We start from the raw sequence: 13768 nt of genomic DNA, 5'->3' as shown, positions 1-13768 counted from the left end.
AGCAGCCCACTATTAATATTAGGGCTTAACCAGTTGGCCTGAAGCCTGAAGCCTGCACTCGAGAAACCTGCACCCGAGAAACCCTAGCCCAATTTTTGGGCCTGGTCACACGGACCAAATTTGCTCAGCCCCCCATGGGCTTTGGCTTATATTTTTGGGCCTCGAGCTTCATTGTTTCATACTTTTAGACAATTTGGGTTTTATATTTTTTCTTTCACCACACTTTAAATTTTGGCCCGAAGTCCAAATACTTAATCCAATTATAACTATAGACCCGAAGTTATGTTTGCATATTTTTGTTGCATCTTTTTGTGTATATATTTGTGTTTGCCTGTAGGAACATATGAACCTGAAGTTCATAATTATTTTGAAACCTGAAGTTTCTTATAAACATGCCTTATTTGAAAACCTGAAGTTTTCTTTAAAAACATCACCCATGAAAACCCGAAGTTTTTTCATGCAAAATTAAACCAATGCATGTCTATTAGAACCTGTATGTTCTACTCCTATGTGAATGGATTGATTTTTCTCCATTACACTCATCACATCTTGTCCATCTATTTTGTGATAGGAACATGTGTCTCGCCATTGAAGAAGAGACGAACAATCATGTTGGCGAAGCTGAAAAAGCCACTACTATGATCTTTATCCAAAGACATCCATGACGCCTTGCAAACTAAATACCTTGCTGAAGAGGATCCACATGCACTATGGGTCGCTTTGGCTGATCGTTTTGATCACCAAAAGGACATATTCTTGCCTAAAGCAAGAGATGACTGGCAACATTTATACTTCCAAGGCTTTAAGTCTGTGAATGAATATAATTCTAAAATTTGTTGAATCCAATCACTTCTCAAGTTTTGTAATGAAACTTTGACCGAAGAGGATCTCATGGAAAATACCTATTCGACCTTATCTGCTTCTAATATTGTCCTGTAGTAACAATATAGAGCTCAAAAGTTCACTAAGTTCTCGGATTTGATCTCTGTTTTACTTCTCGCTGAAAAGCAAAACCAACTGTTTATGAAGAATCATCAAGCTCAACCTACTGGAGCGACTACTGTGCCTGAAACACACTATAGCACAAACCAACGTCCAAAACACCAAAAGAGGTGTGGTAGGGGCGGCCAGAAGCCACCCCGCGAAGGTCAACAGAGTCAAGGCCCATCCAAATGAGGAAACAAAGCCCAGAAGCGCTCAAACCTCACTCCCAAGGCCCCGAACTTCAAGAATAAGGGCAAAGCACCTAAAACCATGGATGCGGATATGTGTTATCGCTGTGGTTCAAAGGACCATTGGTCCCTTCTTTGCCAAGCTCCCCAGAAGGTTGTAGCTGAATATCATTCTCGTCGTAAGAAGTTTGAATCAAACTTCGTGCAAGTGGACGAACCGGAGACTACAAAGATGGAGGTTTCTGACTTTCAAGAGGATACCACCCCCATGGAAGATTAGAATCTTAGACATAAACAATTTTAGTTAGTTAAAATTGCACAATCGGGCCGAATTCCACCTAATGGCTGAACTCCCCTTTGTTTTTTGGTTGATTTTTGAACAATTTTCCTTTATGTTTGGATTATTTGTTGGTGATTTGTTTTTGGATATTAAGTTTTCTTAATTACCATCCTTGAATAAATCAAATTATTTTGAATTGATATTTGTTTTTAGAACTTTTATGCATGTGACCGATTCAAATTAATTTTTCATTCTAGGTATGACTAGTGGGGAAGTTAGTTGTTTGGCAAATAGTGCAACCATGCACATAGTTTTGCGTGAACGCATCTATTTCACTAACTTCATACCTAAGAATGCAACTTTGACAACCCTCTCAGGCCCATCCAACCTAATAGAAGGATACGGTAAGGCACGTATAATGTTATCCAATGGTACAATCTTGACCATTTCTGAGGCACTCTATTCTCCATGTTTCAAAAGAATGTTGTTAAGTTTGAAAGACATTAGAGATAACAATTACCATGCTGAAACCCACGTAGAAAACGGAGTTGAATTTATGTGCATAACTTTCTACGAATATGGCTAAAAGCGTATTCTAGAGAAGATGGAGCGTATCCCGAGTAGTCTATATACTACGACCATACACCCCATAGAATGCCACTATGTGGCCGACCCTACAACTGGGACCGTGCACGAAATTTACACTTTGGCATGATCGCTTGGGACATCCTGGACGAATAGCGATATGTTGTATCCTCCAATCATCACACGGGCATCCACTAACCCGAAGTTTAGGTTCGATCCAAGGAATTGCATGTTAAACATGTTTTATGGGAAAGCTTATTACTAAGCCTTCTTATGACAACATTTGTTCGAATCCTCCCATTTTTCTACAACGGATTCAGGAGGACATTTGTGGACCGATTCACCCTCCCTGTGGACCATTTAGATACTTTATTGTTTTGGTTAACGCTTTCATACGTTGGTCACACATGTGCTTGTTGTCCACAAGAAACGCTGCATTCTCCAAACTGTTGGCTCAGGTTATCAAGCTCAAGGCTCACCACCCTGATTATCCGATCAAATCTATTCGATTAGATAATGCTGGAGAATTCACATCTAAAACGTTTGATGACTATTGCATCTCGGTTGGGGTTTAAGTTGAATATCTTGTACCCTATGTTCACACCCAGAACAGCCTGGCAAAGGCTTTCATTAAGCGCTTGTAAATGATTGCTCGATCGTTGATCATACGTACCATGTTCCCGATCCCTACTTGGGGCCATGCAATATTGCACGCCTCAAAGTTAGTATGCCTGAGGCCTGTTGCGACACAACCATGTAATGCTATTCAGTTGGTTACCAGATGCGAACATGACATATCGCATCTACGCGTTTTTGGTTGTGTGGTATATGTGCTGATTTCGCCGCCCTTACGTACAAAAATTAGACCTCAGCGAAAGATGGGAATCTATGTCAGATATAATTCTCCTTCGATTATTCGTTACTTAGAACCTTTGACAGACGATCTGTTTACCACTCGTTTCGTGGATTGTCACTTCTATGAAACAATCTGCCCGTCGTTAGGGGGAGATAAGAACGTCAACGTTCCTGAAGAACGATGCGAATTATCGTGGACGATCCTCACTTTGTCTCATTTAGATCCCCACACCGCTTAATCTGAAACTGAAGTGCAGCGCATATTAGATCTCTAGAGCATAGCTCAGAGCATGCCAGATGTTTTCAACGATCTAGCGCGCATGACAAGATCACATATTCCAGCTGCGAATACGCCTGCAAAGATAGATGTACCAAATGTATGACGAACTTCCCTCTTGGAGGCTTGGGACGCCAATCTTGGTGATCCACATACATTAGCGGCTAGCCAATCATCTGCCCTTACACAAAAGCATGGCAGACCTCTTGGTTCAAAGGATTCACACCCCCAGAAGAGGAAATCCACGGCACAAAGTCCTGAATAGCCTATTGTGAATCTGACTATTGCTTACTCATTCTATCCAACTTATGAGGAAATTCTAGATTATGGAAGGGTCCTTGAAGAGACGAATCCTCCTCCCAAAAATCGTGAGATTTCGATCTATTATGCTAGCTTAGATGATGTATGGAGTAAAAATGAGATGATTGTTGACGATGCATTAGCATATGCAGTAGCTAATGAGATCATGTTGAGAGATGACATTGAACTGCGCTCCGTTGATGAATGTCAACGTAGAACTGATTGGTCAAACTAAAAACAAGCAATCCAAGTCGAACTCGATTCGCTTGTGAAACGTAAGGTGTTTGGACTTGTAGCTCGTACTCTTCCACATGTGAAGCCCGTTGGCTACAAGTGGGTTTTCATTCGGAAACGTAATGAGAAGAACGAATTATGTGTTACAAAGCTCATCTTGTTGCACAAGGCTTCTCACAACGCTCCGGGATTGACTATGACGAAACTTATTCAAACGTGATAGATGTGATTACTTTTTGCTACCTTATCAGTTTGGTAGTTTTCGAAAAACAGAGTATGCAGCTAATGGACATAGTAACTACGTATCTCTATGGGGATCTTGATACGGAAATTTATATGAAAGTTCCCGAAGGACTTACATTGACTGGTTCAAATATTTCCAAACCCCAGAACACACTCTCAATTCGGCTGAGATGTTCACTCTACAATTTGAAGCAATCTAAAAGAATGTGATATAACCGTTTGAGTGAGTATTTGACTAGTCATGGATATGTGAACAACGAACTATGCCCTTGTGTGTTTATTAAGAAGTCACATTCCGGATTTGCAATTGTTGCAGTATATGTCGATGACATGAATCTCATTGGAACTCTTGAAGAGCTCGCGAGAATTGCCTCGCACCTGAAGTTGAAATTTGAGATGAAAGATCTAGGTAAAACTCAATACTGTCTTGATCTCGAGATAAAGCATTATTCAGATGGAATCCTAGTACATCAATCGAACTACACCCAGAAGGTGTTGCGCCGCTTTAATGAAGATAAAACGAAGCCTTCGAGTACTCTTATGGTCATTCGACCGCTAAATGCAAAACGAGATCCCTTCCGTCCAAAAGAGGAATATGAAGAGATTTTGAAGCCTGAAATTCCTTATCTAAGTGCGATAGGCGCTTTATTGTACTTAGCTCAATGCACTGGACCCGACATCTTATTCGCTGTTAATTTTTTGGCAAGATACAGTAATGCACCAACACGCAGACACTGGACTAGCGTGAAAGACATCTTCTGTTACCTTAAGGGTACTACGGATTTAGGCTTGTTCTATCCCTATGGATCCTCGAGTGATGTCGTACCCCTTGCTTCTCGAGTCGATTCTCACCTTGTTGGTTACGCTAACGCATGATACTTTATCTGATCCACACAAGGCGCGTTCTTAAACAGGTTATGTCTTTACCGTTGAAGGCATCGCAATCTCTTAAAGGTCAACTAAACAGACCTTAGTTGCCACTTCATCTAATCATGCTGAAATTCTCGCCTTATATGAAGCAACTTGGGAATGCTTTTGGTTAAGAGCAGTAGTGGGCCATATTCGAAGCTCCTACGATCTCTATCTCACCGTTGATGTCCCAACGACAATCTTTGAAGACAACGCAACATGCATTGAACAGCTCAAGAAAGGTTACATCAAAGGAGACAACACCAAGCACATTGCGCCAAAGTTCTTGTTTTCACATCAACAACAAGAGCATCAGAAGATTAAAGTCACGCAAATCCGTTCACAAGACAATATGGCCGACCTCTTCACCAAATCACTACCGAAGACGACGTTTCAGAAGCTTGTTCATAAAATTGGTATGCGTAAACTTTCTAAGTTGTAACATTGCTATTTCTCTTTGGAACTGTGTCAAACTCAAGGAGAGTATCCTGAAGATACTTGCTTAATCTTAATGTACTTTTTTTCCCTACGATTAGGAGCATTTTTTTCCCACTGGGTTTTTGCCACCTAACTAGGTTTTAACGAGGCACCCACCTTGGGCTGATCATATCCCTGATGATGTTCCGTAGACGTTCTTTTGACCTTGCAGTTCTCACGCATTTTTCCTTAGACTATGGATTTTGTCCCTACTCGGGTTTTTGCCATAGCCTTAGGGTTTTTTTAGTGAGACCTTCTTAATGCAAGTTCATACCTTATTGAGAATAAGCGTTGTTCCTTAGAATCAGTGTCGACAAGTCGACTTCTTCAACTTCTGCATGATGCTAAATCTACCTTGAGTATTTACACACTCAAGGGGGAGTATTGTAAACTTTCCTAGTTTAAGTGTGATTGTGTAACTCCTATATTAGATTTGATTCTAGTTATCATTTCCTATTACAACTTGTATTCCTTGGGGATGAAGGAATTTCTTCTCTCCTTTTACTACTATAAATAAAGGCACTATGTAGGAGGGATAACACACATTCCCCTACAATTCTACAAACACATCTCTCTCAATTTCTCTACCCTTGCCGCCGGCCCTATTCCCTTTGTCAGATAAAATAGGCTACAACACATTTTAATTTTTTAACTTTAATAATGGGTGAGATTATAATGTGCGTGGGAAATAGAACTATGTGGTGGTCCAATAACACCCAATTATTATTAATAGCAGTTACATAAAAGAATTTAAGGGGAATAATACAATACAAGGAAAAGCAAAGATCAAATTGACATCAGAAATCATAACTTGAACTCACAAAAGCAATCCGGCAAAGCTGATCCTTTCCCCATGACAAAATCATCTCTGTGGGCCTTCCATAGAGCTTCCATCAATTCCTTCCCGCTCAAACCTTGAGAAGTGAACTCTGCAAAAGCTCTTCTGCTTAAGAAAAGTGTCTTGTACAAGCCCTTAAAAGCTCGCATTGCTGCAACCATCTTATCCATATTTCCAAAATATGTTGCGATATAGGAATCGCTATTAATCGACACGTAGTAGTCCAACGCTGCTTTCGTGTTCCCATGCATGCTTTTGAAATCCTCACCGCTAAGAAGGCTAGACTTGGTAACTACATTCGTGTAAACAGAAGTTAACCCTTCAATTTCCATTAGACCGTCCCCAGCTGCCAGATAAATATTTGTGTTCGTTGGGATGGATAGCGCTTGGAGTATGAAGGCTGTCTCATTAGGCGTAAGAGGACATTTCCCTCGTTTCCTCCAAATCTGGGCAAGCTCTCCGGTCCATGGTTTTCTATCTCCTCGCGCTGCCTCAATGGCTTCAATGGATGAAGGAGAAACGTATGGATATGCACATTGACTGTAAGCTACCATATCAGGCTCGAAACGAAGGTGAAGTGAGAGGAAAGGTTTGGGTATGGCTTCAAGAAGCTCGGAGGCCGCCTTCTCCAAGGATTTAGTGAGGCGTAATGCACTGTAGCAAGCTTGACAAAGTGAAGCTTTTGCATACTGAGGATACCTACACAAGGAGAAGACATCTTAAGTATTAGCAAACAGTAAGATCAAAATGCCAACTTTGTAGTTTTTAGACATCAAACGTCAAAGACTTGTTTACACAGTCAAAACCATAAAAAAAATAAAATAAAATAAAAAAAGGGTTTGTTTGGTTAGGACCCAGAAATAACTTTTTGTTCTTAAGAAAAAAGATACAAGAAATCTACACAATAGTGTTGGCAGACTGAATCTAAAAAACGATTTCCTCATGCAATCCTGAAAACATAATAAAGACATTTTCTAAAAGATCGTACCAAAGAACTTAAACACCAACATCACATACGAAGTCCCGTCCCCAAACATTGAACCTGGGCCCAAGCCCTTATGGCACACATGGACACCAGAATTGAACTCTGGCCCCCAAACACCAAGACACTGGGCAAGATGATGCACTATAGACCTGAGGCCTGAGGCCCAGACTCTGGATTTCGTTCCCGAGCCACAGAAAACTCAGTTAGGCCCGGAATCTCAGATTCCAGACCAGAGACGAGAACTCTGCCCGAGCTCCAAGGGCAGAGCCGAAACTAAACAATGTAGTACATTTATACATCCAACAATGTGTATATTAACACCCTCCAAAATTAACTGACATCCAAGCCTGAGACCTCAACTCCAAGCTCCTACCCCTGTGACATGTCCTACCTAGGCGCCGAGTCCTCCAAGTCCAAATTTGGACCCGTTCTTCAAGCCCCACAAACCAAAGCTAGTTCCATGCTATGTGGGACTCTAGACCTAGTCCTCGAGCCCCAGATGCAAACTTCAGCCCTAGACTTAAAACCTGAGTCGCAAACTACTGTCCGAAACAGCCACAAACTGAGTCTTCAGTCAAAGTCTTTGGACCCGCGCCTTGAATCTCAAACCTTTGACCTTGGACCCGGCACCAAATTCTATGCCTCAAGCTCCAAGGCTCAGCCCTATGGTTGAAGCTCATAACAACTACATTTTATAGTTTTGAAATCCCAAAAAATATTTTTTTATGCAATACAAAACTTGTTTCTAGATGTTAAAAATCAAGATTTCTGGACCGTGTCTTAGTTTTTGAAACTTTATTTCTGATCATGAACCAAATAAGCTTAACAAATTCACATAACTAATCAACATTTAATTCCAAATCTTGAACGGCAAGATACTAAACAAGAAATAAAACCTAATTTTCTAACAACCCTAGGTTAACAAACTAAGGTAGACTTGGTAAACTTTTACACCTTCATGACAAGCTTTTGGCCACATATATTGGCCTTCACCAAAAGGGTGGTAGATATTCACAGTAATAAGTACTCAATTGTAATCCCAAACTCCCATAGAGAACAAAGAGCATATTTAAATACCTATCCCGTCTTTGGCTCATTGCTGGTGTAATTGAAATATAATGATGCTCTAACAGGGCTGGAAGAACACTTTCAATGTAATCAAATTGGCCCTTTCGTTTGCTACAATCTACATGGACAGGTTCTTTTGATGAAATCTCTGATGGCAGCTCTTTGACAACTTTGATGAATCCATTCAACTGTTGAATGAAGTAATCGACATCAAAGACATCTGCAAAACCACTGAGGTGAAACCAAAGAGTTAAATGAAGTTATTGTTTGCACAAACAAAAAAATAAAAATGAAAAAGATGCTAAATCTTCCAATGAGTGGAGTAGCCATTTAGTCTTAGCAAGGGGTCATGACCAGAAACATCATAACGTTGTTTGAGTACAGCAAAATTTGTTTGGTTGCTTCAAAAAAATATTAAAGGATGTCCTCATTCAAAATTTTGAGAATGTCAGGAGGTTATATTCCAGACGTCACACGGTAAATGATATGTAAAACACGGATTACCTAGATTCGTTCCAATAAGCAGCCACCTCAAACTTTGGCAGAACCAGGGTTGCATTTAAAAGACGGGCAATACCAACACCATCACATAACTGCACTCCACATAAATAATTTTAGGCTTAGCAAAGTGGCAACGTAAAATCGAGCATATATACAAGCAATCAAAAAGTTGCTTCAATCACTCACATCTCTCCTCATCTGATTAAGGCCCCCATAGCAATCCACTCGAATGAATCCATTACTCTTTGATGGCAGAGCTGCAGAAAACCAATGCAATTGTCTGCAATGATAGTTAATTAAGATTGACTCAGAATATCAAAAAACTACGCAGTCACCTCACCTCAATCCTAATTCTATTCCCATCAATCACAGTCAAATATCATAACTATTTGAAAATTTTGTCATGTCCACATTTTAACATAACAAACAAAACCCATACAAAGTCCACAAAACCATCATAGAGATACTACTTGCTAACTCTAGTTTCTCATTGTTAATCCAAGATTCTAAATAACCCAATGGCGGGCGGGCTGAACGAATCTATAGCTAGAAAAGCCAAATGCAATGGAAGCAAAATAAGTTGGAATGTACCAGTGAGGTGTCCTTGTAGCCACCACTTGCAAGGTCTCCATTCTACCATCCTCCCAACACTCCATATATCCAATTTGCTCCTGCATTCACAAAGTCAATCAGAAACTCATACTTTTTGCAGTTTTTGTCCCAAAGTAACCGCAAATCCACACTTCAAACGAGTCCCGAATCACATCGTAATTCTCGTTTCTCAGATTTTAACAGCAACCCAACTCAGACACCATCAAATATACCAAACCCAAGAAAAAAAAAATCACCCTTTAATACAACAAAAACATGGAAGACCTTTGACTCTATTTCTTTTCTCATACATACAATATGAAGACTCTTCAAGATCTAAACTTTCCTGCAACTTCTGAACCAATAAAACCAGTCGAAAATTTAAAGATAAAAAAAGTAAAAGAATAAGTAGTTGCAGAAGAGCTAACGAACACATACATGGGTGAATTGAGAAAGAGAGGGGTTCTGTAGAAAGGGGAAGTGGGGGACGACAAGAGGAGGACGGCGAGGACGAGAGAGAGTGTGAGGACTCCTACGATGAAGGCGGGCTTCACTGAAATCGCCACCATCTCATTTCTCAACTCTGCCGATTCGATTTGGATATCTCTTTAATGGCACTCAGAAATACGAGCGGAGAAGAAGAAGAAGCAGCACTCTGGAATCTGCCTGTTTCGTGTTGTGCTATAAAATCGAGAGAGGATGTCAGTGACGGTGATTTGGAACTTGGACCGGACCAGACCGGAATGCGCACCGGTTTTCTTTATGCTTTTTTATTCTTTATTTTTATGTTTTATTCTTTATTTATTTTAAAAAGCGGTAGTCTACTTTAATTTATACATTTTCTAAAAAACTGCTTTGCTTTTAGAATTAAGCACGAAAATCTGTTTGGTAAATAATTTATAAGCCTACTTATTTTTAAAGTTTAGTCCTTTCCATAGTAGTTTTTAAAAACTATCTTTAAGTTGTTTTTTAAAGCTACTTGAAAAGAAGGAAAGTAACAAAACACAGAAGGAGCAACAAAAATTTCTCTACACGAACTCAAGTTTTGGTTTTTATGGTTTTCATACTAAAGATTTCTATTTATGTTGGTGTGCTATTTTTTCCCCCTTCGTGGTAATGTTTGTTCTATAAAATGACTCAAATAATAGTTCTATCGTCAAAAAAATTTGGATCAACGTGTCATATTTGCCTTAAATTTTTAATGAGATTTTTAAGTTTTTAACTGCTCTTGTCTAGCCATATGTCATTATCTATTAATAATATATATCCATATTTTTGATAAAATTATCGACCATTCATATAGTGTCATGTGTCCTTATCCAATCTTCTGATCATTTATTTCTCCATAAAAACCCTTCAAATCACCACATCTACTCACACCAAATCTCCTCCATCCTCCCTACTCATCTCAGTTCATCCATTTTAAGGAAAGAAAGTTATTTCAACAATCTCTAACCGTGACCGGGTTGACTAAAAGGCATCCAAGCCTCAAGCAAAGCAACGTCTTCCCTAATCGACCAAATTGCCTTCTCACTCATTTAAATAAAATAAAAAAGGATTTGGAAAGTGAAAACAAATATAAAGGAACGGGAATGTGCTGAATTTGACTGGATTCATAAGCAATCACCAAACTGTAACGAGCAACTAAAGGTTACTTTTTAGATAAAGACATCTGCTGTTGAAGTATAAGTTCCATCTCAAAGAAGAGTTCCTTGATCCTGGTGTATTGGAGCACCTACAGTCTGAAATAGTCCACAATCAAAGGAATGTCAAACACCCAAGATAGGTTTAAGTTCTCACTACTCCAAAGAAGGTTGTACAAAAAAATGGCTCGACAAATTAGTAAACATTCTCTTTCCACCTAATGCAGATAATAACAAATAGACACAAAACAGCAAGTCATGTTAGCTTGTACAGAAACTAGTAGCTCAACTTGTCGAATTGAGTGAACGCAATCGAACACGTATACAAACAAATTACACTAAATTTCAGTTATCTTCCAGTGCGTAGTTAGGAACCTCAATGTTTCCATGATTCGGAGTAACGTCCAACCAGATACATTGATATGGCACACAACACCCAGATATCTTCACACATAGACTTATAAGTTCAATGGATAACAGATGGAAGCAGCGGAAATGTCATACCCATTCCCAAAGCAGAGAGTTCCACCTCATTGTACTGTTGCATATAACTCTGCAAATCAATAAAATGCCATACACATGCACATTCAAATAGAGCCGCATAATCTTTTCAAGAGTATTGCAATGATTATACCCAGGGGATTCAAATTATATACAAATTTTTAGGTAGCAAAATATCATGGAAGATTCGTAACTGCCAGCAAGCTGTAAGACTGACCACCAAAGCATAACAGCAACACTAGTTTACATACCAATTAACAAAAGTTTCATTGAGCATGCCTATACAAAAAGACATGCAAGAGAAAGATACCTATATTAATAGACAAATCGAGATGTGGTAGCTTGAGGATGGGACTACACCTAACAATTTATCCGATACTCGACCTTTGGTTCATCAGTCACTTTCAAAGTCACTCTCTACACTTCTTGATGCTACATAAGCTTTATTACCTCTCATCAAGTTTGCCGACTCTTGTATTGAGCAAGAAGTGCTTTGTTCCATCTTACTTGCAAGTATCTCAATATGGTCGACGAGCCCTAAGCCCCTAATCCGGTTACTCAGCATCTCAACAGTAGAAGAGTATGGCGGTATACCTTCATCGATCATTATCTCAAAGTATTTACAAGCCTCCTCTAGTTTACGTTTCTTCTTGCATAAGCCATGAATCATGACAGAGTATGTTGAAACAGAAGGATAAAATCCTCTCTTCCCCATACTCTCCCAAACTTCAGTTGCCCTATCAAATCTTCCTATCCTGATTAGCAACTTAAGCACCATATTGTAAGTATGTCGATCGGGCATGCAGTTGTCTTTTTCCATTCTAGATAACAGCCTGAGAGACCCATTAACCTCGCAGTGATCACAATGATAAGCCTGGATTGCATTGTAACTCCACGTATCCGGCATAACACCCCTCTCAATCATTTCATCCAAAAGTTGGTAAGCCTCTTCCACCTTTTCGTTCTTACACAATTTCTTGATAACACAATTGTAAGTATACACATTGGGCAAAAGATTATATCTCCTCATCCTATCAAGCACCCTAAAAACTGAATGAATATCATCCACCTCACAATAAGCACGAATGAAAATCGAATAGGTACAAGCATCCGGTTCAACTCCATTGGACCCCATCTCCCGAAATATCTTATACGCCTCGTCAACTTTCCCACCTTTACACAGAGCCTCCAAATAACTATTATACGCAGGCACATCAACCAAACATCCTCGTTCAGTCATTTCATCAAATAGCTTACGTGCTTCATCCGAATCACCAACGTCTCCCCAACCTCTCATCAAAATACTATAAGTTTTCGCATTCAACTCAAACCCACTCTTAACTTTATCAAAAAATTCATGGGCATACTTGACATGCTTTCTTTTACATAATGTGTAAAGAAGCTGATCAAGATCATGAACACTGGGCTTAATTCCAAACTCAACCATTCGATTTAAAGCTCGAATGGAATCGCGAGGCAAATTAGCTCTACTATAAACCCGAAAAATAAGCCAGAAAATTTCCGGGCCAATCTCACAACACTTGGACTCTCTCACTTCTATGAGGAAATCCCACAACACAGCATATTGCTTGCTACTTCCTAAAATGTCAATCAAAATGTGATAGCTTTCAGCGCTATGTCGAAAGCCCGGAATTGTTTTAGCCCAAAGAAAGAATCTGTGTGCAGAAAGCCCGAGATTTTTGCAGCGTTTCAGAACTTGCTCAACCAAGTCTGTGGAGATTTGGGTAGACAAAGCGTTGAGGGAGAGCTCCAAGTCGTGGTGAGGGTTCCTGTGGTCGCTGAGGATGCGGGAGAACTCGCTTACCAGGTGCGGTGATGGTGGAGATGGCGGGTTGTGGTGGGTGAGAGAAGAGAAGGGGTGGCGGTGAGCGTTGGGTTTGGAGGGTGAGAGAAGAGAGTGGAAGATAGAGTGAAGGGTTTTGGGTTTAGAGGGGAGAGATCTCAGGGACATTTTGGTGAGTGGGTAAAGAAGAAGAAGAAGAAGCAGCAGTGTCACTGTGGATTTTGCTTGTCTTCGTGTTGCCGTAAGATCGAGAGACCGGATCGGATTGCACCCCCGGCTTTCTTTTAAGTTAAATTGCGATATTGGTGCTTTTGTTTGGAATATTTACACGGTTTCTACAGTTTCTGTTTTGCCAATAGTGACTGTTTTTGGAGACCACTATTAACAAAAAATAGAACCATTCATTAGACCTAGTTCTACCAGTAGTTCTCATGTGATGTCTTTTGAGAGATCACCTCCACTATAGAGAATAACAACACGGTTACAAGAACTTTTGACTCTATAC

General features: G+C 39.8%; 2 protein-coding genes across 3 annotated transcripts; both read right to left on the bottom strand.

Annotated features, from left to right (window-relative positions):
* Positions 1 to 6034: 6034 nt before the first annotated feature.
* LOC137708527 (O-fucosyltransferase family protein) lies at positions 6035 to 10058 on the bottom strand. 2 transcript variants are annotated; one of them, XM_068447623.2, is made up of 6 exons: positions 9754 to 10058; positions 9316 to 9395; positions 8911 to 8981; positions 8728 to 8816; positions 8233 to 8454; positions 6035 to 6869 (listed from the first exon to the last, which is right to left on the bottom strand). In XM_068447623.2, exons 1-6 carry the CDS (start codon positions 9882 to 9884, stop codon positions 6137 to 6139), a joined length of 1326 nt encoding a protein of 441 aa, XP_068303724.2. In that variant the 5' UTR covers positions 9885 to 10058; the 3' UTR covers positions 6035 to 6136. The 2 variants fall into 2 exon arrangements, with proteins under 2 accessions (XP_068303724.2, XP_088545753.1); XM_088689627.1 differs by having other exon boundaries at positions 8911 to 9004; positions 9754 to 10050.
* Positions 10059 to 10825: 767 nt separating this feature from the next.
* LOC137707606 (Pentatricopeptide repeat (PPR) superfamily protein) lies at positions 10826 to 13557 on the bottom strand. The gene is made up of 2 exons (XM_068446513.2): positions 11820 to 13557; positions 10826 to 11057 (listed from the first exon to the last, which is right to left on the bottom strand). Exon 1 carries the CDS (start codon positions 13429 to 13431, stop codon positions 11854 to 11856), a length of 1578 nt encoding a protein of 525 aa, XP_068302614.2. The 5' UTR covers positions 13432 to 13557; the 3' UTR covers positions 10826 to 11057; positions 11820 to 11853.
* Between the last annotated feature and the right edge of the window lie 211 nt (positions 13558 to 13768).

This window comes from Pyrus communis, chromosome 17, assembly GCF_041283825.1.
Source record: "Pyrus communis isolate YQ-2024b chromosome 17, ASM4128382v1, whole genome shotgun sequence".
Lineage (NCBI taxonomy): Eukaryota > Viridiplantae > Streptophyta > Magnoliopsida > Rosales > Rosaceae > Pyrus > Pyrus communis.
Note: the sequence above shows the minus strand (reverse complement) of the source record. Positions and strands in the feature narration are given on the sequence as shown.